This window comes from Eurytemora carolleeae, unplaced genomic scaffold (genome assembly GCF_000591075.1).
Source record: "Eurytemora carolleeae unplaced genomic scaffold, Eaff_2.0 scaffold1397, whole genome shotgun sequence".
NCBI classification, from domain to species: domain Eukaryota; kingdom Metazoa; phylum Arthropoda; class Copepoda; order Calanoida; family Temoridae; genus Eurytemora; species Eurytemora carolleeae.
This window is the reverse complement of record NW_019397290.1, coordinates 55,694-81,867: the sequence shown is the minus strand read 5'-3', so window position 1 is coordinate 81,867 and position 26,174 is coordinate 55,694. Positions and strand designations below refer to the sequence as shown.

At 30.8% G+C, this 26,174-nt stretch overlaps 2 protein-coding genes across 2 annotated transcripts in view; both read left to right on the top strand.

The window, feature by feature from the left end:
* Nucleotides 1–763: 763 nt before the first annotated feature.
* LOC111713304 (bicaudal D-related protein homolog) lies at nucleotides 764–6,291 on the top strand. Its single transcript, XM_023488141.1, has 7 exons — nucleotides 764–853; nucleotides 1,358–1,419; nucleotides 2,702–2,783; nucleotides 2,849–2,975; nucleotides 3,691–3,794; nucleotides 4,604–4,661; nucleotides 6,244–6,291. Exons 2-7 carry the CDS (start codon nucleotides 1,404–1,406, stop codon nucleotides 6,289–6,291), a joined length of 435 nt encoding a protein of 144 aa, XP_023343909.1. The 5' UTR covers nucleotides 764–853; nucleotides 1,358–1,403.
* LOC111713303 (bicaudal D-related protein homolog) overlaps nucleotides 6,291–26,174 on the top strand; it is a gene marked incomplete in the record, with an annotated part of 23,499 nt that continues 3,615 nt past the window's right edge. The window contains 13 exon segments of the mRNA XM_023488140.1: nucleotides 6,291–6,370; nucleotides 7,020–7,088; nucleotides 7,286–7,387; nucleotides 10,652–10,700; nucleotides 11,979–12,056; nucleotides 13,222–13,304; nucleotides 17,272–17,334; nucleotides 18,168–18,248; nucleotides 18,742–18,829; nucleotides 19,564–19,647; nucleotides 21,654–21,697; nucleotides 22,497–22,571; nucleotides 24,089–24,181. Coding sequence (XP_023343908.1) covers nucleotides 6,291–6,370; nucleotides 7,020–7,088; nucleotides 7,286–7,387; nucleotides 10,652–10,700; nucleotides 11,979–12,056; nucleotides 13,222–13,304; nucleotides 17,272–17,334; nucleotides 18,168–18,248; nucleotides 18,742–18,829; nucleotides 19,564–19,647; nucleotides 21,654–21,697; nucleotides 22,497–22,571; nucleotides 24,089–24,181 — 989 coding nt within the window.

The following is a 26,174-nucleotide window of genomic DNA, read 5'->3' as shown; positions in this document are numbered from 1 at the left end:
AAGGAATTTAATTTCGCTTTTATTCGTACATTCTTGGTTTCCTACAACCCTAAAACACTATTTAAAACTGTGTATAAGGTAGAAAACAAAAGGTTGTTAATTTTTATAGTTTCAAGTCGTCTTTCGAGTCGCATTCCTTTTGAGGTACCCTGCTGCAGTATTCATTGATCCTAAACAAATTGTTCAGTTTTTAATCTTTTTTCTATAACAATCACCATCCCATGAATTTGAAGAAAAAAGTGGTTTAAGATAAGAAGATATGTTAACAGTTTTACTAGTTATAAACCTAGATTAATTATTTCGCAATTTTTTTCAGACAAAATGATTTAGGATAAATGTAATATGCGTTATTCTCTCTCTGTTAATCGGTTGAATCCAATTTCAAACGTAAGTAGATTTGTTGTTTTGCTTTAATTGTGATTTAAAATGACATTCCTAGAGTCGGATGTCAATTTCACAACAGAACCCTTTTAAGCTTTGCCTAATCAAGAATAAATGAGATATCCATTTTTCACTTTTTTATTCCCTATTTTCATTGGTGTTTTTTATATTTATTTTTAAGATTGTAGTAAAAAAACTTTTGATAGAAAATCAATCACAGTTCTGGAAAAATTGTTACACTTTTAAGTTAAAAATCATTTTTTATTTTCAAAATGTTCATATTTTGGGTATGAAACTAGTCTGTTTATTTCATCGTTCAATAAATCATATTAACCGACCTAGAAATGTCGTCTTTACCAGAATTAAATTCCTGTAAATCCGTCAGTATGGATGAAACTCTGCAGTGTACACTAACACAAGATTCGGAGGTTGTAATGAAGAATTCAGATCCAACAGAACAGGACATTTACAGGTAATTATATTCAAATCTACCTCAATATAATAACTACCAGGCTTTTAGTGCGCTTTGCGCTTATCTTCTATTTATATTTTTAATTGTGTCTCTATCTGTGAGCATCTTCTCTTTGTAAACTATAAATCAATAGCAAAATATGCTCGGGGATTTATTATTTTTTTTCTTAGAATTTCAAAATTTTACAAAAGTCAAAAAACTTCTGAGCATCCATAAACCTTCCCTCTGGGCCGGTCAAGCGAGTTTTCTGAGCATCCATAAACCCTCCCTCTGGGCCGGTCAAGCATCCATAAACCTTCCCTCTGGGCCGGTCAAGCGAGTTTTCTCGAAAATATTCAGCTTTGTCAGTTCAGCCGTTTATTGGATACAAACAAACAGACACCCAGACACTCAAGCAAAGTATTTATATGCAAAGAAGAGCACTTCAGTAATTCATAACTCTGATTGGATAATGAGATAGATAGAAAGATAGATGTTACAGCCATATTATTTCTATTGGTTCAGAATAGACATCAAACACATGGCTGAACCCTGATTGGATCAGAGGCTAATGACTCGGAATACAGGAGTGCTACGAACATTTTTATTTGCAAATAATAAAATTTTCATGTGAAACAATTGAGAGCCAAAAACTTGCAGATTTCTCAAGGATTTTATCTCTTAAAAATAAAAATAACAAAACATTTTCTGATTTACAGACATACAATTGAAAAATAGTTAAACCATTTTTTACTTGTTTTTCGCCATTTCAAGTTGATGAAAGAAGTGCAGGTTAAGTATATATGATCTAAATACTTTTGTACATATTGAGGTTTTTGTACATATTGAGGTTTTTGTACATAATGAGGTTTTTGTACATAATGATGTTTTTGTGCATAATGAGGTTTTTTGTATTTGCGTAGAACTTATTTTGAGAGCTAAGAAAATAACCAAAAAACTTTGGAAAAGAAAGTCGACTTTTAGACTTACTTTATAACTTTATTTTAATAACTTCCTAATAAAGAATCAAAGAAGATCGTGGTAAGATTTTGATTCCACTGGAGACCAGCAAAGGGATTTCATTTTCCCTGAAGGGTTTCAAAAATCGGGATTTGCAAGTCATAACTTAACCTTGATTTACATTCCATTGGAGGGATTCAGATATCCATTAGATAACTGAATTCCCCAGTGGAATGTAAATCCCCCTGCGTAAAGTTTTAAATTGAAAAATGCGATTTTTCAAACCCCTCCAGTGATATTGAATTCCCTCCGATGGTCTCCAGTGGAGTCAACATCTTACTACGAACTTCCGTGACTCCCTAATATTTGTTTGCAACAACGGAGGCCGAATTTAAAAAAATTGAGCCGCGGCTTAAATTTAAGCCGCGTATCAAACATGGTTGGTTCCAATTAAAATTGTATTCAATTTTTGCATATTTAAGCTGGCGCTCAATTGAAACCGGTTTTTGGCAGACTTAAGCCACGGCTCAAATTCATTAAATTCGGGCACGGGTTTCCTATGCACTAGGTTTATTTACACAACTCTGTCTTAAGTTTCGGGCTCATGGTCAGAAAGATGAACTCGATTTCATAAAGTCGTTTAACAAGATTTTGTGGGTATAAGACCAGAGCCCAAAACTTAAGACAGGGTATCGTTATGAAAACCAGTTTTGAAACCCGGGTTTCAAGAATGGGGTTACCCAGTTTTGTAGATATCAATATTTTTGTTGTGAAATATTATTTTATTAAGTTTCTTCATATTCTTCATTTTTTAAAATTTCTTAAATCAAAATCTACACAATTGCCAAGACCCCAAAAAGGAAACTCGGGAGTTTCGTTCAACGATACTCTTTTAAATTTCGGGCTCAGGGGGTACGTTAGTTTCCTACCTGTGCGCTCAGTTAGCTGTACTCTACACCTACAACTGGTTACTAATAATGTTTTACTATAGGTTAGGCCAGAATCTACTTATAATAAATAAAAATGAAAAATGTAAAATGTAAAAATGTTTTTAAGGATGTTGGCCGGGAAGGAGAGGGATTTAATCCTAGCCGCTGAACTTGGTAAAGCATTGCTTCTCAAGAACGAGGAATTGAGCAGGAAAAATGAGCAGATGGCAGAGGAGTATTCATTCAAACTTGAGGTTATTCATTTTTTCATTCATTCAATATATTCATTCATATATTCATCCTTTTATCAGTTTTAATCATTTAATCATTTTTTATTAATTTATTCAACATGATTATCCTTTTTAATTCATCATTAATTCATCATTAGTTTATTCATAAATTTATATTTATATAAATTTATAAATTTATATCTGTTCATCATTTTTAATTATTTATTCGTTATTAATTTATTCCTATATTTATTTATTATTCATTTTTAATATCATTTATTCATTTTAATTTTTTTTAGACTTTTTTTTTCAAATATTCATGTGTAAATAATTTTTAATCATTTATTCATTTTTTATTTATTTAGCATTTTTATTCAAATATTCATGTGTAAATAATTTTAATAATTTTTTCATTTTTAATTCATTTAGCAATTTCATTCAAATATTCATGTGTAAATCATTTTAATCATTTTTTCATTTTTTATTTATTTAGCATTTTCATTTAAATATTCATGTGTAAATAATTTTAATCATTTTTTCATTTTATTTATTTAGCATTTTCATTCAAATATTCATGTGTAAATAATTCTTAAGAATTTATTCATTCATTTATTGAATATTTTCATCCTTATATTCAGTCAAATGTTAATCCTGTATATTCATTTAATCATTCAGCATAACTTCATTATAATTTTATTTACAGAAGAGTAAAAAGCATTAGTTTTCTGAATATTTTCAGGATTTAGAACAAGAGAATTACCAGCTGCGTAGAAGGTTGGAGGTAGCTGAAGAGGAATATGAAATCAGAATTCAAGAGTTACAAACAGACCTCACAAATCTTAGGTGAGTTCACAGGGTAGTCTAGACTGGACAGTACGGCTGAATATATACAGTAAATGTTGTAACGGCAACTTTTAGAGTGGGGTGGGTTTAATAGAAATGATTTAATTAACACAAATGTTTTTTATTAAATTTTTTTTTTTGCAGATTCTTTCTACTTTCGAAATAAAATAATCGATTATTTGGGAGTCATTTATCTTTTTCTGCCATTTACATTTTCTTCAAAATTTAGATTGTATGCTCTACATAACACAATAAAAAATTGCCTTTTTGGTGGCAAAAAATGTGAATGACTGTCAAAAAAAACGATTTTTTTTTGGTTTCTTATTTTGCTACCATATAAGCGATTTCTTGGATTTCATACCCTGTGAAATGATAAAAAGCTAAGATCTCCAAATGTCTGGAATTACTTATATTTTAAAATTTGAACAATAAAAACTATTTCCTATAAATTTTACGCCAAATGAATTTAAATATATAGATAATTAGATATCTTTTAACAATAGAGAATAATAGGATCTGTGTAATTTAAAGTTTTAAGAATTTGTAATACGATATTCAATGATTTATTATTTACAGTAAAATACATCTATCTACCTATTTATCTATCTATCTATCTATCTATCTATCTATCTATCTATCTATCTATCTATCCAGAGATTATCAGCACAAAATCTCCTACTTCTGATAATATTATTATGAATATGAATATTATGAATCACAGGATTTTTTTATTTCTTAAAATACTTAATTAAGACAAGATAAGTTTATAAATGCAATAAATTATAAATCTACAAAATTTGCTATTTCAGGGATGCAATAGGTCATCATAGTAGTTCTCATAAATTTTTTGAAAGAGATAAAAATCAGGTATTTTTTGTTTCAACAAACAAACAGTTTTAAGAAAACAGACACGCACAGTACTTTAGAGTTCAGACAGTCAGACATATTGTACTACAGACAGTCACACTGTACTACAGACAGACATGTAGTACATACAGACAGACACATGAAAGGCCGGAAGGATAAAGAAACCACGAAGGGAAGCGTGCGCTTATGAAATATTATGTTTCGAGATTTGGACGCGTGCGTGCACACTTCACACTACACACCTCTCAACCGTAACAGTTGGTAAATTAAGGGAAATTTGGACCGACAAAAAAAAAATAACATCAAAAATCATTTTTTTTTTATTTTTTCAAAAAATTGAAAATTTTTATTTTGAAAATTACCCCTTTAGATAATTTCTTTACAATTCCGTTGACAATATGAGAACTTTACACTTTTACGTTTAAAAATTATTTTTGAAGCCGACGTAAAGACGTAAAGACAAATTTTCTAATAAAGAACAACGGGAACTGCAAAGGGGAAAATGTGGATTAGAAAAACTACAAAGTAACAATCTTCTGTATATTGTATGTTAAAGTGCTATAGTTTTACGTTAAGCTTGAAAATCAAGTTAGTAAACTGGGATTGCTGGGTTCAATGTTCCATGAACTATTGAAAATAAAACCTTAAGTCTAGCAGGTGTCTTTTCTATTCCAAAGTTTTATATGTCACACTGTCCAAAGAAAGACATTTTTCACGCTGTTTTCCCCTGTAGACAAGAACGTTCATGATTTGAAACAAATTATCTTATGGATTCTGATTTTACTTCATTAATTAAAGTCTAAACTAAAATTTTAGCAATTTTTTTCTTTAAAAAATAAACCTTTGAATCATTTTGACAAACACAAAGTTTTTTCATAGAAGTTAAAAGAGAAGAGAACCCTAAAAATAAAAAAATAAATAAAAAAGTAGGCGCTAAAAATGCACGATACAAAACTTAAAGTCTTTCAAAAAAGTTTTAATAAACCCTGTAATAATAGGCTTTTGGGGCTGTGAGCATATATATTTTTTGTTATTATTTTAGCAATATGTATATATTTCATATTGTATATGTAGATGATGAATTGTGGTGCATTATGGCAATTAGAGGTTAAGTAGGATGTTACGTAGTGCGGAATTTTAATAGACAAGCTAAAGTACTTCCTGTCTCTAATAATTTTCCTAAAATTTTATAATTGAATATTTCATAAATGAATTTGATATATTTAACATATCTTGATGAACAGATGTTGTTTACTTTAGAAACGATTGATAACCTGATCTTATTTACTGCAGACGATCATTCAACTTAGTTTTTTACAGTAGACGACCGATGATCTAATCTTGTTCACTGTAGACGACCGATGATCTGATCTTGTTCACTGTAGACGATCAATGATCTGATCTTGTTCACTGTAGACGATCAATGATCTAATCAATTGATTATTGTAAACAATCAATAATTAAATTGATTGTTTATTGTAGAAGATGAATGATTTGATCAATTGTTTATTATAGAGTATCACTGATTTAATCTTAATCAATTGTTTCCTACTATCAATGATTTGATCAATATTTATTATAGACTATCAATGATTTGATTAATATTTATTATAGACTATCAATGATTTGATGGAACAGAATCAGAGGCTGACCTCTGACCTCCGAGATGTCGAGGAGAGAGAGAACAACCTGAAACAAGAAATACAAAGGTAAGAGGACATATTTTTTCTTTTAAAGGGACTGTTCATATAATTAAAAGTTAACCTCCATTCATGTAAGATTCAAATTACTGAATTACAACAGTACCCGCTCAAGTATGAAATAGATATCATCGTTTGATCCTTAAAACTGTTTATTTGCGTTTTGTCTGCGTATTTCTTGCTTATAAGAAGCCATGGAAAAACTCCCAGAAATAAACACGGTTCCAATTAGAAAACGACGGTATCACCCACATTTTTGATCAGATTAAGGTTACAAGGATACCGTTGTAAATCGGACATTGCCATCTTTGCATGGAGGGTCACTTGAAATTACGCTTACAGTCTCTTTAAATTGGGCATACCATGGCCGTTTTCTTGTTATTAGAAATACTTTTCGCTAGTACCAATATCAGGAAAAATTAAAAAGGCAACCATGCACTTTCAGTTGATTTTGTTTACAATGTCTTAACTATTTCGGTCGGTAATTTTAGTTTATTTGATGGTTCTAAATTATCAATATTTTTATTCAATTTTGATGGAATTTATCACACCTAATATTGTAGGGTGATTAAGTGACTTTATCGCCCTACAACAGGGCGGAAAGGTAACTTTTTCACCCTGCTATTAAAATTTCAAAATTTAAAGTCTATATCTTTAGATTGCAATTACAATTTAATCAACGAAGAACAAGAATGCAGGCCCATTTTGACCAAGTTGAGTCTGTCAGGTTAGTCTAGCCAATATATGTTGAAGGAGGTAAACTATACATGAGTACTGTGTACTGTATATTTATCTACTATGTACTATGTACTATGTACTAGAGCTTGTTACTGGAGAGGGAAGAGTTGACCTGTTTCCTTGAATACAGTTCACAAACTATACATGAGTACTTTGTACTGTATATTTATCTACTATGTACTAGAGCTTGTTACTGGAGAGGGAGGAGTTGACCTGCTCCCTTGAATACAGTTCACAAACTATACAAGACCTGGAGAGAAGACAAAGAGAACAAGAAGCTCTCATCAGGTAGCTGCAGTTGTTTAAAAGCTCTTATCAGGAAGCAGAAGTAGTTTAATAGGACCCATGGGCCATGAGGAGGTAAATTTAATGCTTACAAAACGGTATATAAAATATACCAACCCTTGAGAGAAGGCAAAGAGAACAAGAAGATGTTATAAGATAGCTCAGGGGATATTATTTCTTAAAGGGACTGTTACCGTTATGTCAAGTGACCTTCTATTTAAAGAAGAGCATAGCCTAATCACAACATCATTCTTTTCACCTTTTTCTGAGCAATGATGTTTAAGATATCGTCGAATTTTTAACTATGACAATTTTCTTTGATGTTTCTTTAGCCGAACTGTGAAACAACATTTAAAAATGGCAATTTTTAATGAGAAGAGATATTGAGTTCAAATTATCTTTTTCAGAATTTTTTTTCAATACAAGTTGTATCTTTGTTTAATTACAACTCAGGCAACCCTGGACTGATTTGCCTCAAATTTTGATTGGGGAACCCGCGGATTTTGAGTGGGTCCAATTTTAACGGGAAAAATAGTTAAAATCGTAATTTACAACAAAGGCCGGGTAAACGGTGAAACTAGCTTCCCTTCCCTGGGTCAAGCTGGGTTCCCAAGCTAGTAATTTATATATTTAGAAGAGGAGAGAGGGAGAGTGAAGAATTAAGGAATTCTAACCTTTACCTTCAAGATAAACTTGAAGCTTTGGCTAGGAATATATACATATATAATTCATTATATATTTTCCATATATTTATCAGAGATGAGATTGATGTAGTGATGAACAGGAAATTCGAGCTTGAGCGTCAGATTCAGGTTTATTTCAAATATTCTTTTAATTATGTCCATATATATCATCTATATTATATATTTGTATTATTTATGTATAAAGTAGTAGAATCAGTTTGTATGTCTCTTTGTTTGGGTGTTTGCATTTCTGTTTAAAAAATGCATGAACCCTGATTAGGTTCATATGTCTTTATAAGGGAAGTCGAAATGAAAAATATTCTAAGTTTAGTGAGTTGGTTTTTAGTTTTCGAGTAAATTATCATATTTAAGTAAAATATCTTGGGAACTCAGCTATGCCTAGGTGTCTAAGCTAAGTAGAACTCATATTTCTATCCACGTGCATCTAAGAACCATAATCAGATATGATGATTGATGATCGTAGCTCCGATCAACTCTCGAAACCTGTCGAATATATACGAGGTGGTATAACCGAAATCGGGTTTTTTTGTTTATAGCTGGGTATAGGCCCACTTTTAGAGAAGGGAAAATATTTAAAATTGTAATTTCACTCCCCTGGGCCACGCTGGGTTTCCAGCTAGTCTATAATATTAAGATGCAAGTATAGGATTGGCCAGGATTGGATTTTAGTTCAGTCATTCCAATTATAACTAAAATATACTCGAAGAGTTTTTAATGTACATTTAATTGTACATTTTTTATTTTAAATTCATTTAACCCTATAATTTACTCATTTTAAATTCAAATAGTAAATATGAAATAACATCTTGAATTTATTTGAAAATGAAATGATTTTATTCCTTTAAAAATGTACTAAATGTTTCTATAAAATCCACCAATTTATAAACCGGTTTTTGAGAAAGTTATCAGTATACTTGACATTTTAGTTTTGTAGTACAAAATAACACCGCTAGAGACCCCTGCACACACGTTTAAAAATCTGTAAACACTTATAGCAGTTTTAAGCGATCTTTGTAAGACTGCAATTTCATAGTATTATGGATATTATCTTTACGATTTTGAATTTGTAGTGCGCCAGTTTCTTAAAATTTGATTTAAAAGCAGCAATATTTCCCTTTACAGTACTTAATAGTCGACAAGTCCTTCCAAACATTTGTGAATAACATTATCAGTAACTTTGACAAGTCCATTTATGTTGCTCAACTCAGAGCTGACAGTATAGCTAGTGACTATTCAATTGTAATGTATGGAGCTGAATTGTATGCTTATGAGTCGTGTTATGAATAAAGTTTTTATATATATATCTAGTGAATCTACTGTGTACTGCATAGAGCTTGTATATCTATGTACTATGTACTGTTTACTGTACAGGGTTTGTATGTCTATTTACTATGTACTGTGTTCTCTATAGAGCTTGTATATCTATGTGCTGTGTGCAGTGTACTTGTCTGTGTAGAGCCTGTAATTTGTATATTTATATATTTACTGCGTGATGTATGTAGAACTAGTAAGAGAGGGATTAGTTGACTTGGTCCCTTGAATTCAGTACATAAACTATGCATGTCTACTGTGTACTATATATCTATCTATATATCTAGCTATATGTATGTATAAATATACACATAAACTTCTTCCTGCATCTTTTGAAAACAATTTCAAAATGCTTGAAAACTTTGAAAGATCTCTTAACTATCAACTTGACATTCTCAAAATGTGCTCATTACAGTGTTTATCATCAAGCTCTCTTCTTAAGATGTTGAATAACCTGCCTCTTGACTTAAAAAGAAGCGACTCTCTGGTATATTCAAAAATAGATTACTAAATTTTCTTTTTGAAAATTACATTACAATGTGTTATAAACCGAATTGCTATTCTTGTAAAACTAATTATATATGTTTTAATATGCTTTGATATTTGTTGTGTACATGTCAGAAATTTACTTTAAACTCTAGTTATTCTACTTAATGTATAATTTATTTTGCATAAGATAAATTCGCACCCTGATCTCTAATAGTTCTCCTTAAATCTATTTAATTGAAATGTTTTTTTATTATTATTAAAATTAGGTGGAAAAAATAATCAAAACAGCCAAGAGCTATTTTCCACCTAATTGCTTTATACTTGTACTGTTAATATAATCATCAATTTGTAATTGTAAACTCGTTCTGTACACAGATACATGTATTTTAGCAATAAACTTAGCTTATCTTATCTATTATGTACTGTATACAGAGCTTGTTACTGGAGAGGGAAGAGTTAACCTGTTCCCTTGAATACAGTTCATAAACTATACATGAGTACTGTGTACTGTATATTTATCTAATATGTATACTATGTACTATGTACTAGAGCTTGTTACTGGAGAGGGAAGAGTTAACCTGTTCCCTTGAATACAGTTCATAAACTATACATGATATAATAATAATAATTATAATAGTAACAATCATGAAAATAGCAATAATAATAATAAAGATAATTAGAACAAGTTAATGATAGTTGTAAAAAATTACTAAACATTTTTCTTTGAAAATTTAACAAAAATAACATTTAATAAAATGTTTAGATTATCTCTTCAATCAGAACTAGACATGTCCGGCACTGAAAGTGAAAAGGTAATATCAAGTTTTTTATCTTAGATAAATTTTTTGAATCTTTGAAATTATTTTGTTTATTTACAAAACAGAGATTTAACCTTATTACCTTAAAGAGGCTGAGCTCAAAACTTTAGTATTGTGGATATTGATCTCTTCTTTATCTTAATCTCCAGATTAATATGCTTGTTCTCCTCTTGTTATTAATCTCCAGATTAATTAACCGATCGTGATTAAGGATATCCCATTCAAAAGTTTTTAGCTCAAGGGTCCGTTCATAGAAAGATATGTCTGATTCACAACGGTGCCCTTTAAACGTTATTCTGTTCATCAATCACAGATATTTTCTTATTTTCTATAGCTTTACATGTCACTCTTAACCTGGACTAACCAGAGGCAATTCGTTTTCTAATTTTTAAATTCAATCACGGTTTGGTCTTCTACTCAACAATCTTTCACCTTGTGTATTAAAGTCAGAATACAAAAAAATTTATTTTTATCATTTCAAACCCTAATTTTGTTGTTGCTGCAAAGATAGTTGTTGTCAAATAGATTCCATAGTACAATAGATGGCAACGTAAAATTTGTACACTCTCAGTACATCTGTATTCTGACGTCACAAGTGTCAACTCTGTTTTTGTGTCCGAAAAAATTATTAATAATAGCGATTATTTTAGAATACAGTGTTTATATCACAATAAAATAAGTGCAATTTTATGTGTTCTATATTTTCTGTTTTCGTTTTCCTTGTTTATTTGACACTTGTGACGTCATGCATAATTGGTCCATTTCTCTGTTGCCACCTATTGTACTTGATAATCAATTTGGTTGTTATAATCTTTATTTGCAAGCAGTGACATGGCAATAAAGATATTACAAAATTAACTTTACAATTTATAATAATGCAAGGACCATGACAAAATTTAATGCTATAAAGAAATATGCAGTACGGTTAATTGAGAGGTTTTGTAAATAATTTTTTGTCATGCTTACTTTTTAACATTTTATTTTATTTCTTATAACAAAATGGTATCTACGATAGACATTGTTGTAATGTTTGCTTTTTGCAGTACGTTTAAGTAAGAGTTTGCGTAAGCAATTTGTTGTCATGTTTATTTGCTGCAGTACAGTTTATTTAGAGTTTACGTAAACAGTTTGTTATTATGTTTACTTTGTACAATACATTTATTTAGAGTTTACGTAAATAGTTTGTTGTTATGTTTACTTTTGCATTACCTTTATTTAGAGTTTACGTAAATAGTTTGTTGTTATGTTTACTTTTGCATTACCTTTATTTAGAGTTTACGTAAACAGTTTGAAGCAATAAATGAATTGGAAGAGTATGAGTTTGACGGAGACGACAATCAACAATTTCAGGTTATATTCAATATTCTTTTATATTTAATATTTTAATATTTTTAATATTTAATATGTTTCACATTTAAAGGTAGTATATAAGCAAATGTGACCCTACAACGAGGGTTTAATTTGATTTAAAATGTAAAAGACTAGGTTTAAAAGTGTTCAAATCTGATTATTTCTCCGCTATTTTGTACAAGCAAGTAATGCGCAAGTCACTTTTTCAGGGAAGCCACAAAAGAAAAAAAACTGGGACAAGAAACATGGATATCTAATTTATACTTGATCAGACAAAGCTTCAAGGGTACCGTTGTAAATCAGACAATGCCATCTTTGCATGGAGGGTCACTTAAACATACGCTTACAGTCCCTTTAAGCCGTGCTTTTAATTTAAGTATCATAGTAACCTTAAAAGAAGATTCTCCCAAAAGAATTTCGAAATAAATTCCTAAACTCTAAACACAATATAATTCCTAGACTCAAAACACAATATAATTCCTAGACTCAAAACACAATATAATTCCTAGACTCAAAACACAATATAATTTTAGAAGTTTTATATCTAATTTTAAACTAATAAATTGAAAGTCTTTGATATTTCAAACTTTGACTTATAAGTTAATATTATTGAAGTTCTATGAGTCCTGAGACCGAATATCTGGAATTTGGACTGCCTTTCACCGGCTCAACTTTGAATAACCGATACATCCTTCATAAGTCTTTAACTTTGAATCGGTGGTTCAAATTTGAACCAGTAGTGGTTCAACGACTTGGCTCAAATTAAATTTGGTCTTTGTGGTTACAGATATATCGGGATTAAAAAATTTAAATTTGCAGCGAAATTTAATTCTTTAACTTTTTCAACTCTTCATTTTTTATAAATACAATGTTTTCTATGAAATGTTTAATTCAGGATGGATACTTAAAATTTGTGTATTAGTATATTTCTTATATCTCTATTATCATATTAATTTAAAGATAACTTCCTGTTTAGATTTGATCAAATCCTAAAGATAAATAGATTCAAATCTGCATGTGCATTCATTATTACAGACACAGCAGGAAAAGCCTTATCTCTTTATGTTAACCTTTAAGTCAGGGCGTCTGATTTGATAACCCTCCCCCTGGAGCCGAAATTCAGCAAAATTTTCTTGAACTTAAGTATTTAATGTAACTATTTTAGGATGAAGGGAGTTGTGTTTACACACTAAGTGAAGAAATATTATCAGCATATTCCCAGCTGAAGAACATGTGCATTCTTATCAGGCAAGAACATTTTTTTGTCTACATTTTTTAACCCTATCCCAAATGGGCTATTTTTGTCTAATATGGATGGAGGGGGGTGGATTCCAACCCCCCCCCCTCCCATGATTTTGCCATGCAGTTGAGATAGTTGAGAAAGGTAAGTTTAAAAAAGTTCAAAAAATACTTCAGAAAAATATTGAAAAATATTAATATGTGGCACATGTCAATAAAATTATTTTTCAAGAAGTCGTAATAAGTTTAAAGGGAGTGTTCGCGAAAAATGAAAGGTTGTATAGGTTTACGGCGATAAATAATCGCTTTTGATCGCTACTAATCTTTCTTCTGTCTGTTGCGTCTATAAGCAGAAAATTGTTAAAAACGTCTCATACCGAAGAACGTAGATTTTCTCCATATAGACGCAACTGATAGATTAGTAAAATTAGTAGCGATCAGAAGCGATTATTTATTGCCGTAAGCCTAAACCCCCGATTTCATTTTTCGCGAACACTCCCTTTAAATTATGGTTTCTGCTAAATTTGCCCGATCATCCCGCGGCCATAAGCTTTAATTGATATTTGTATTCGTATAATTATTTTGAGATCGAGAAAAACTTTTTGATTTTTTAAAGAAAGTTTTTTTATAAATCTATTAAAAAAGAAAACATTTGTATTTTTTGTTAAATAAGTAAAACTGAACCGGTGGTAGCCGGACAGAAAGTTTAGTGACCCCTTTAATTCATTGAATGGATGAGTTATGTTCTATTATTTAATGTGCCTTTTCTGGTCAAATTGATTTAAACCATTTTAAAATACATGTTAAACGCATGCCGAATACATTTATAATCTGTAAATAGATAAACTAGTATAATCTTAATTCACATGAAACCAATTATAAATAGATCTACCTACAAGGTGTTTAAGTCAAATATTATAATTTTTGAGGCGCGGGGGGGGGGGATTTATTGAAATGTATATACTAGGCCATATGGGCGTTTCGTGCCCATCTTTTATTTCAATCATGAACATGCTATCTTTGTAAACATTGTAACAGAAACAAAAAATGTTTGGTCCGATCAGTTCAGTCGTTTTGACGTTAATTGGATACAAACAGACAAACTGAAGAAAAGTATATTCATAGATTATGTATATATACATATTATGTGTATATACCAAGCTGTTAGAAATATACCAAGTGCAAGTCTGCTAATATATATATATATATTTAAACATCTAAAATGTATATTTAAACTGAAAAAGTTGAAAATACTATATCCCGATTCCTGTTCACTAATTCTGGTAATTCCTAGTTCAATAAGTTTAAAACTACAGTTATTTAAAATTCAGCAGAACCACTATATGTAAACTATACAGGGTGTCCAACATTTTATGGCAATTGACAAAAGTTCCACAATTTTTAGCATTAAAAATGTAAAATTTTTGAAAAAAAAAAAAAATTTGTAATCTTCTGACAGTTTATTTTGATTTAGTAATTGAAAACCTGAATGATATTTTGCGCAAAAAAAATAATTTTCGGAAATAAAGTTTTTGCACTAAAACAGTCTTGTGGAAAAAAGTCCTTAAAATAAAAAAATCTCTGGAAGTCCCAACATTTTGAGACTTTATTTTATAGGACTTTTTTTCTGGCTCCAGTATGATTTTATACAAAAAAGTCCTCGGAAAAAAACTCCTCTTATAGTGAAAAATTCATTGGATCAAAAGATGTTCACAATTATTATTTTCACCAAAGTTTTTATTTCCAGGTTTTTTTCCAGAAACTTTTTTTCCGGTGACTTTCTTACAGAGATTTATTATTATATCCCCTGTAGTAAAGTCAGCTCACAGAAACTAGACCTAGTCCAGTTCGTCAAATTATAAGAGTTTCAGGTCATCATTGAAGTCTCATCTTTTCTGGGTAACCCTGTACACTTTACGGCTTAGGATGTTTATTATGGTATTCCTTCTAATCTCTTTTTCTAGGCCTCCTGAATTCTTTTGTCCACAGTATTCTCATCATAGAATAAAAAGACAAGACATAAAATGTGTTGTTTTTTAAGCTTCATGTAAATCCATTCGTTTTGTAACAACATTGATATAAATCAATTGCTTTAATATCGTCTTAATATTCTAGCTTTTAGGATCCAATTGAAGAAGTCAAACCTTATAGAAATCCAGCGTATAGAAACAGCTACGTTTAGCAACAAGGCGTTTTTTCCGGGAGAACATTTTTTTTATTTTTGAGAATTAAACGTTTTTGTAAAACATTGTAGCTTTAAGGATTATTAAAGGAGCAAAATAGTTTAATATGTACATTTGCACTGCTCTCTAATGTGTTTAAGGTCCCCCAGATCTATGTACTGACAACATAAATGAATGATTATATTGTTATACATAAAATTGCATGTTACTATTTGAAAAAATATTTTATAAAAATGCTATCTACAGTTTTATTTTTAGAAGAAAAAAAATTTCTTAAAAGTATAAGAAAGGTCTCCAGTAATGCCAATATAATTTCATAAAATTCCGTTTTATCATTTAAATAAAATGATTTATGAAAATTATATTTACTTTACACTGATTATTTAATTTCTCAAAAATATAAAAAAATGTTCTCCCGGAAAAAACGCCTTGTTGCTAAACGTAGCGGTTTCTATACGTTGGATTTATATAAGGTTTGACTTCCAATTGAATTATAGATTCAAAAATCGATGACAATATCTCTCTTGTGCTATCTTTATAATCTTTGATTCCCATGATAATTCCCATGATCAGATTATGATAGATTATCTTAATATCTTGATGGTTTAACAACTAGTTATCTACAGCTGGATTATTAGATCTTAATATCCTTGATTGGTTAACAACTAGTTGTCTACAGTTTGATTATTAGATCTTAATATCCTTGATGGGTTAACAACTAGTTGTCTACAGCTTGATTATTAGATCTTAATATCTTAAAGGTTTAACAACTAGTTATCTACAGCTTGATCATTATAGATCTTAATATCTTGATGGGTTAACAACTAGTTATCTACAGCTTGATTATAATAAATCTTAATATCTTGATGGGTTAACAACTAGTTGTCTACAGCTTGATTATTAGATCTTAATATCTTGATGGTTTAACAACTAGTTATCTACAGCTTGATTATTATAGATCTTAATATCATTGATGGGTTAACAACTAGTTATCTACAGCTTGATTATTAGATCTTAATATCCTTGATGGGTTAACAACTAGATATCTACAGCTTGATTAGTAGATCTTAATATCCTTGATGTTTTAACAACTAGATATCTACAGCTTGATTATTAGATCTTAATATCCTTGATGGGTTAACAACTAGTTGTCTACAGCTTGATTATAAGCTTCATTTCTGTTTCTTCAAGATAAATATATCTGACTGATACTTTGAGGCATAAATGGACTGTATACATAATTTCCATGGACCATCCAACCAAAAGAGTGACATCTTGACTGATCAATGAGGACAGAGAACTCAAGTACATTTCTCTTAAACGCTGTGTAAAAAGCCATACAATAAGAGTGTACGATAGCGTACGGTGTGAACTTAAAGCAATTAATGTCACATTCATTTCAGAAAAATCTAGAAGTGGCAAATGCGATTTTTAAAAATTCGAATGTAGATACTCATATAAAGCATGCTAGACCCTCTTTAATTAAAAGGTTAATTGAAATTATGGCAGTCCCTGTAGAACCCAATGGATGACAGTATAAACACAAAATTCTAGTTAAAAAAGCATCAGATAAAATAGTCTAGATAGATTAATAATCATTTGTTTGATTCAACATATCTCCCAGACCGTTAGCATATTGACGGACACTGAACTCGTAAATTTGCATTCTATTTCAAACTTGAAATTTAAAATATTAAACAATGTTTGAACAAGCAACTTTTTTGATTTTTTGTTGAAATGAATGAACATTGTGCATTTTTTCACTTTACAATTGAAGAATTACTAATGTTTAGGGAAAGAGAAAAGGATCGAATTCCAGCAGTTTATTCTGAGTCATTGGAACATAGTTCTCACAGGTACAGATTAATTGGAACATAGTCCTTACAGGTACAGATTCATTGGAACATAGTCCTCACAGGTACAGAGTCATAGGAACACAGTCCACACAGGTACAAATTCATTAGAACATAGTCCTTACAGGTATAGATTCATTGAAACATATTCCTCTCAGGTACAGATGCATTGGAACATAGTCCTCACAGGTACAGATTCATTGGAACATAGTTCTCACAGGTACAGATTCATTGGAACATATTCCTCAGAGGTACAGATGCATTGGAATATAGTCCTGACAGGTACAGATTCATAGGAACATATTCCTCACAGGTACAGATGCATTGGAACATAGTCCTCAAGGTACAGATTCATTGGAACATAGCCCTCACAGGTACAGATTCATTGGAACATAGTTCTCACAGGTACAGATTCATTGGAACATAGCCCTCACAGCTAGAGATTCATTGGAACGTTGTCCGCAAAGGTACAGAATACAGATTCATTGAAACATAGCCCTCACAGGTACAGATTCATTGGAACATAGCCCTCACAGCTAGAGATTCATTGGAACGTTGTCCTCAAAGGTACAGAATACAGATTCATAGGGACATAGTCATCATAGTTTTGGAAAAAATTACGAAAAATAATCATGCAAATTTGATTGTTTGCATGTGGCAGGCAGGACAGCCGGCAGGACAATTTTTATATACTTTAATGTGGAGGGTTCGGATTTAGATATTTTATTTATTTTTCTGTTAACTTTTTTACGGGGTTAGAAATTCTTAACAACAAAATTGCTAGTTTGTTTCTATTTCTAGATTTCAGCTTAAAAATATATTTTAACTTTTTATAGTGACACTGTACAGAGCTTACAGATTGGACAGTTAAAATGTATTGTCATAGAAATCAAATCCCTTCTTCATGATATTCTCAGGTAAAATTTAAATCTTTGCAACCCATATCATAGACCTTAGAGATTTCAATCCATTCTGTTAGATCAAATTGTTAAATTTCATCAGAAGAAATATTATTTGCTTTTTACAATTTTTTAATAACGGTTCAAATCTGTCAAAGTGAAACTATATGGAGAACTGCTGGAAGACTGAAATGCTGTAGCATGAAAGAACGTATGGCTTATGGCTGTCCGAAGAAAAAAAGTTTGTGTGTGGCATGGAAGGGGAAAATGTTGTCGCTTATGGCTAGGGTTGTTAAACGTTATAAAAACGACCAAGAAAACGTTTGATTTACTTTCGTTTTTACAGTTTTCTAAAAACGATCGTTTCGTTTTTCGTTGTTTTTCGTCGTTTGCAACGAGAAAATTAAAACGACCCCTCCCTACTTATGTCAGCCTCGCTAGTTAGACTCAAGTTATAATTTTGTTTCCGGTTAGCTTACATACACAACACATACATATGTTCACTGTACAGGATGGAGAGTAAAGATGTATGTTCCGCATGTACAGGAGAAGATGTAAGATTAAGACTGGAGCAAGAACTTCATTCAGCGGAACTTCAGGTATCAACAAACTCACTCACGTAACACAGAAATGTTTTCAATCATAACTTCTTTATTAAAGAGCTATTTAGAAAAACAAGATAGTTTAAAACTAATATGTAAAAAGAGGTTACAAAGCCGTACCACTGTAGCATACATTTTACTATCCTGAAGCCGTAGTTGGACATATCTCACAATTTTTAAATTCTTTACATTCTGTTCATTATCTCGAACTAAAAAAAGGTTTATAATTTTAAATTTATTATTGGTTTGAAATCACAGGGTTTATATCATTATATAAAAATAATTCATTTCGAGATCGTGAGTTAAATTTAAAAAGATTTTTTTAAGAATATGGTTGATGACTTCAAGGTCTGATATCGTTTTAATTTTAGCCCTGGTACATACAGTTATACCCTAAATGAGCCAAACATCGAAAAAAATTATTAAATGTCGTCTTTTCAATGGGTTTTATACTATTTTACGTAGTTCTCAGTATTTGCGAAAATAAATAAATAGCCATGAATATGCCAGAACAGTCTTTAAGAGCTACATATAATCATTTCATTAAAAAACTAAATATCTCCAACATTCCATTATCAGAAAGTAAAGAATACGACATTTGATGAATTCTTTATTTTGGGTTTAACTGTACAAAATTTTACATAGATAAATATACAATCTATATATTTACAGAAGTGGAAGAAACTGGTGTAAATTGTTCACAGTCCCTTTAATTTAAGATATTACTCTAGGTTGAGTGTAAAACTAGAGAACTCCAGGTTTCAGAGACAACACAGAGAACTCAGAGGGGAGAGTTGTTAGACCTCAGGAGTAAGGTACAGGGTTACCCACAAAGGATGAGACTTTTAGATTGACCTGTAACTCTTAATCCTAATCAGGCTGGGGGGGGGGCGTTTGTCGCTTCCCCCCCTGTAGTTTTTTGTCCTAGCACTCTCATTTTAGACACTATCACCGTGAATTTTGTGACTTTTTACGAATAGTAATTTAAAGGATTTTTTGTTAAAAAAATATTTTTTTCAAATTTATAGGGTAGGGTAAAGGGCGGATAAAAAGTCCGGTCTGTGAAAAAATAGGACTATGAACATGCATTTCAAGCCTATACCTTTTCTCTAAAAAGGCCTTTTGCTAGGGGGGGGGGGTGCCAAACGTCCCCCTCCCCCAGTCTATGCATAGATTTAGACCTCCCAGCCTTTACAGGGTAAAAATTGAACGATCAAAAGATTTAATTTGATGTTTCCCCTTAAACATTAGAACTCTAAAATTTCTTCACTTTTTCAACATCATAGTTGTGAACTTCAGGGCTAAACATTATATATTTGAAAAGCCCTTGAAAAATGATGTAATAACATGTGTAACAATTAATATTTGTCCAAAATTGAAATAATTATTTTTAACATTTTTCTGTCTACTTTTTGAACTTATCTAAAATCCTCCCTTACACCCTAACCATTGAAATAAGAGGTCTATTTTTTTAATAAGCAGGTCCTGAAAAGGTGGACTCAGGACATGTATCACACTCCACTATCTCAACTCTAAGGGCAAAATCATGGGGGGAGGAAACACCCCGGCCTTGATTAGACAAAAATAGCCCAACCGGAATAGGATTAAAGTAGTTTTACTGGAATATTTCATTGTATTGACGAAAATGATTGTTATAAACATGCGATAAACGTTTTCCAGTTTTGTTGATTTTTATGTAATTATAAAGTAGTAAATTTTACAATTTTGATTAAGCAGTAACATTTTTGTATTATTTGGCGCATTTAATGTAATTTCTAAGATGTTTATCATTTTCTTTAAAGTTCCGGTTTAGTTGGCTTACTTCCGGTCTTTTCTTTAAACTTCCGGTTTCTAGGGAGATAACTGATCATGATAAGAATTTAGAAAAGGATTGTGATGGATGTAAAATTATTTATTTTATGCAGACCACCAGAGATATGGCGGAACATTTATTAAGAAAGAAATGTTATGATTTAGACAATTTACAGTGATCCAATAGTTATGACATTTTGAAGATTTTGAAAAAAATTGGTCTAATCTCGGTCATTAAATAGATAATCAGGGAAATATATGACAGTTCACATAGAGAAGCATGTTGACCTTTCATAGTTTATAGTTGTTTAACCGTTTTGTCCAATCCGTTTCCTTTTGTCAAAGGCTTTCCAAAAAGCTTAGAATTATCTAAATCTGACAACTGAAAGTGGGTCAAAACAAAGTTTTAGTTTGTTACAGGAAAATGTAGTCATTCAGGCAGTGTGCCTGAGACCTCAGGCAGTTAGTTTAAAAGCCCAGTTTTAGACCTAAAGGGAGGGCTAAGGGTATTTAGGAAAGAAAATTTCAAAAACCTGAGAGCAATACTTTTTGAGTTAGTTATGTAAAAAAACTACAGGGTGGGGGGGGGGGGGTTTGGGTTTTTTGAAATGGCATGCTCATTGGTCAATGTATATTTTATCATTTTTTGAACATTTCTTTTGTTTGCAAACATTTTCACTAAATAACTGGATTTTGTGAAGAAAATATTTCGCAGATTCTAAAAGTAAAGCATAACAGCTTTCCAATAATGTATCATTTGTCATATTTGAACATCAATCATGAGACTTAGAGGAGGGTGGGTGGGTCAAATCCCCCCCCGTGTTTCCTGGTTTTCAAGTACCCCAGCAGGGATAGGGTTAAAAGCATCTGCATTAAATATTTCAAATTTGCATATCTCGAACTACAAAAAAGTGTAAGTGAGTTAATGTAGAAAGACAAAGGCGTTGCAACACTTCAAAGTTTACCCAGAAATCTGTGTAAAAAAAGGATTAATTTTCATTTATTTTAGTTGACGTTACTTGAAGCCAGACTGAAAGCTGTAAACGAGGAGAGGTAAGACCCCCTACCCCCTTCTGAACTCAAGCATATAAATTATATCAGAGAAAAATTTCTCCCCCCCCCCCTTAAACCATCTAAATAATATTAATGATCCATTTGAAATACTTTTAAATCGTCTTTTGCTTCCAATTGAATGTTTTAAGTTTATTTTTACTCGAATTTAAATTTTAAATAAGTTTACCGAAACAAGTTAATACAAAAGTTTTGAACAAGAAAAATTGAAAACTAACTTCGAATAACATATGCTAATAATGTTTGCCAATAAAATGTTGACAAAAATAGCCTAATGCTCTAGATATAGATTTTTTTAAAATATGCAATATGAGTAATTTCGGCCATTTTATCATTATTCTTACCCGTAACTCGTAAGTATGTACAACAGAAATAAATTAAGTTATAAAGAAGAATATATTCTTTTCAAAAACATAAGTTGTTCATCATTTTATCGCCCTAAAACAGAGCGAAAAAATAACTGTTTTACCCTGCTATTAAAATTTCAAATTTCATACATAATTTGTCTTATTGTAGGGGGATAAAGTTATTTAATCACCCTACTACACAGGGTGATTAAGTAACCTGCTTTTAAAAAAACTGAGTAAAACTGAATAACTCTACATATTTTATGAAATGGGTATCATGCGTTCGAAACACTTTTGCCGGGATTTTAATTTTTTCTAGTTTGTTTTCGATGAAAATGAAAATCTCGGCAAAAACTTTTTAACACTAATAATACCCATTACAATGACATAAATAGATTTATGGTACTTTTCCATAAAAAATATAATTATTCTAGGGAAGCATTAAAGTCTGATTTAATAAATCTGACCCAGACAAGGGAGCAGATAATCCTTAGAAGCTGGGAAACCAGGTACAGGGGGACCCAGTAAACAGGAGACTTTTCTTATACAGTGATCACCAATATAAACTGGACTCATTACCAACTTTTTTTCTTTAAATAATCACAAGGGCCCAATAGTTGAATGATTCGAACCAGTTCAAGGAATTTACCGGTCTGGCATTATTACACATTAACTCACACCACTCTGTCTAGTGAGCCCATTGTGCATTGCGCGTTTGATGCAAAAATTGTATATTGGCTGGATACATGTGTATTAAATTAGAAAATGTTACATTTTATACGAAACACAATTTTTTGGATAACTTTTGTAAGGAAACGTTTTGTAGCAGGAAATGTTTTGTAGCAGGAAACGTTTTGTAGGAGGAAACGCTTTGTAACAGGAAACGTTTTGTAGCAGGAAACGTTTTGTAACAGGAAACGTTTGGTGGCAGGACACGTTTTGTTAAGAAACATTAATTAATGAAACGTTCAGCAAGGAAACGTTCAGTAAGGTACTGTTCAGTAAGGAACGTTCAGTAAGTAAACTTTCAGTAAGAAAACGTTCATTAAGGAAACGTTTAGTAAGGAAACGTCCAGAAAGGAAACGTTCAGCAACAGAGAACGTTTCGTTTACAAGGCAACGTTCAGTAAGGAAGTGTTAAGTAAGGAAACGTGCAGTGAGAAAACGTTTTGTAGTTGCTCCTAAATACCGCTTTAACGGGGTTTACCTGAAATAATTTAAATTTATAATATCTAAAACATTTTCGGAGATAAAATAATTAAAAGAGATACAATTTGTAATCCTCTAGCTTAAGGGACTATTTTTGTAATTTTAAGTGTGGCTATATGCAAGAGGGGCACCTACGATTCACACAGTACCCTTAACCCCTTTTTTGAATAATATTGTGGAAGATATCATTTGTTTATAACTTAAAATTCTGAATTTCTTTTATGACTTCCTAACTATTTTTAACTATTTAGGAAATGTCAAACTATTCAAGAAATGTTAATTATTTAAGAAATGTCAAACTATTTCAGAAATGACAAACTTTTTAATAAATGTCAACTATTTCACAAATGACGAACTTTTTAATAAATGTCAACTATTAAAGAAATGTTACATTATTTAAGAAATGTCAATTTATTTAAGAAATGTCAACTATTAAAGAAATGTCACACTATTTAAGAAATGTCAATTTATTTAAGAAAAATAAAACTATTAAAGAAATGTCAACTATTTAATAAATGACTAACTATTTAAGAAATGACAAACTATTTAATAAAAGTCAAGCTATTTCAGAAATGTCAAACTATTTAAGAAATGTCAAACAATTAAAGAAATGTCAAACTATTTCAGAAACGTCAAACTATTTAAGAAATGTCAAACTATTTAAGAAATGTCAAGCTATTTAAGAAAAGTTAAACTATTAAAGAAATGTCAAACTATTTAAGAAATGTCAAACTATTTAAGAAATGTCAAACTATTTAAGAAATGTCAAACTATTTAAGAAATGTCAAACTGGTTAAGAAATGTCAAACTATTTAAGAAGTTTTGAAATGAGAATCTACAAATGTGGAAAGCTGAAACACGTGTCATCCAACCTTTACAAATACAACAAAGCGTCTGATCAGTGGGAAAGGTGCAGGGAATAAAAAACCTAAGAAATATATTTTTCTAAAATGCATGCAGGCATTCATTTGAACACTATGCAATAAAGATCAGAGCAGAGGCCACATCGAATAAAAAACCTAATTTTCCGAAATGCTATCTATTTATTATTTAAAAATCAATATATATGAATCTTTTTTATTCGTCAATGCATGGATCTTTATTTTAATGTTTGCTGGAACTCCTGGTACTCATTTAGTAGTTAGGTCTATGGTCATTAGGACTTACTGTACATTAACAAAAGTTGAGATATAGTCATCTAACTCGGCTTTCAGGTTTCATCTTTTAACTGATAATTTTGAAGCGGCCATTTTTCATCATACTCCAATAAACAATTATTTTGCGGATTTTTGTTAAAATTGGTTAATTTTTTCCAGTTACAATATTCTATTTTTTATTAGGTTTGACCCTTCAAATTTCCCTGAGGTCATGTGATATTCCAAATAAAAGTGGGACCCGATCAGTTTACCAGTTTTGACGTTTATTGGATACAATTTTCTAATGAAAGTTTAAGTTATTACATGTTAATATACCTAAATTAATTATTTTCGTTGTCCTCAAATGAAAACATATTTATTTTAAAATGCAAAAACAATATAAAAAGATGGATTAATAATCAACGGTTAAAAGAAAATATTGTAACCCTAAAAACCTATTTAAAAAAGGGCAAGAACTACCCTAACAGCCTAGTTTTTATTTTCTAAACAGATATTTTGTTCTTTGTTTCAAAATGAAGTTTTGTGTCTCACTTCAAGCTAGTATTGTATATGAATAAAAAAATACTTAATGCAACCACTAGAAAATAATATATTCGTCGAGTCGGTTTTTCTTATACTTTATTTTACAAAGATACAAAAAATATACGATTGATACTATACTAATCAGATATTGTGAATCGAAACGGTTTCAGGGTGATGGGGAATCTTCAAGGGAACCTCTGTATAAGGGAGCTGATCATCCACTAACTCTTTTCCCTGCATTTCGCTCCATCCTTGGTTTGCATTTAACCCTAGCTACCCCGGGGTTGGTCCGTCCCCTCCCCAACGCTTGGGTCTTCGAGATAACGGAAAATTCGGCGTCGCTTGGGTTATTTATAGAATCCACATGCAAACTCAAATAAATCCGTTAGGATTCAAAATAGGATTCAAAAGTCTAACCATAGGGTAAAAGATGGGGGGGGGGAGGAGGGGGCATGATGCCCCTAGGTAGCTATGATCTCAGTGATCCAAAAAATCCTTGAATCGCTGATCGTAAAAGATCAACAAAATCGTCCATTATTACACAAGCTAATATTTCATTTGTTATATTATAACTGGGATAATGGTGAAACAAAATGCTTTAAAGTAAAGTAAAGAAAAGTAAAAAAATTATTTATTTATGAAATATAACAAAAACATACAAAATAAAGTGTTTAGATTCACATTTTTGCGCGTCTAATGATGCAAATTAACCTGGTGTATTAAGAATTGTGAATTTAAAACTTGTATTCAGTTCTATTCTAACATTTTTACTAATTGGGCACAATTGGCAGGTTTTGTGATGATTAATTAATTAACAACTTTAATTTTCATAATGGTAAATAATTATAATAATTTTAATAATAATAATAATATTAAATTAGTGATAGTACATATATGATAATATAATACTAATTATTATGTTTCTTATTAATCAAATTGTTAAATAACCGAGATTTAATAAATAACATATGTTCCTTATTTTAAGAATGGTCCGTATTGCAAGACAGCTCACGTTCGAGAGACGTCGAAGACTGCGAAAATTACGAAATTGTAAGCATGCTTTGTACAGACTGCATAGGGACTATAATATACAAAATGGTAAAAATTCATTGTATTCATTATTATCTTTAATTTTTACAAATGAATCTACAATATAACATTTAATTATAGTTATTCGACCCGAAAGTCCTGATCCTGATCCTGATCCTGATCCTGATCCTGATC

Excerpts from the sequence above, each read along its gene's own strand:
- LOC111713304 (XM_023488141.1), top strand. Across the intron at positions 3,795-4,603 it reads ACAGACCTCACAAATCTTAG|GGATGCAATAGGTCATCATA; the intron begins GTGAGTTCACAG and ends TTGCTATTTCAG. Across the intron at positions 4,662-6,243 it reads TTGAAAGAGATAAAAATCAG|ACTATCAATGATTTGATTAA; the intron begins GTATTTTTTGTT and ends TATTTATTATAG.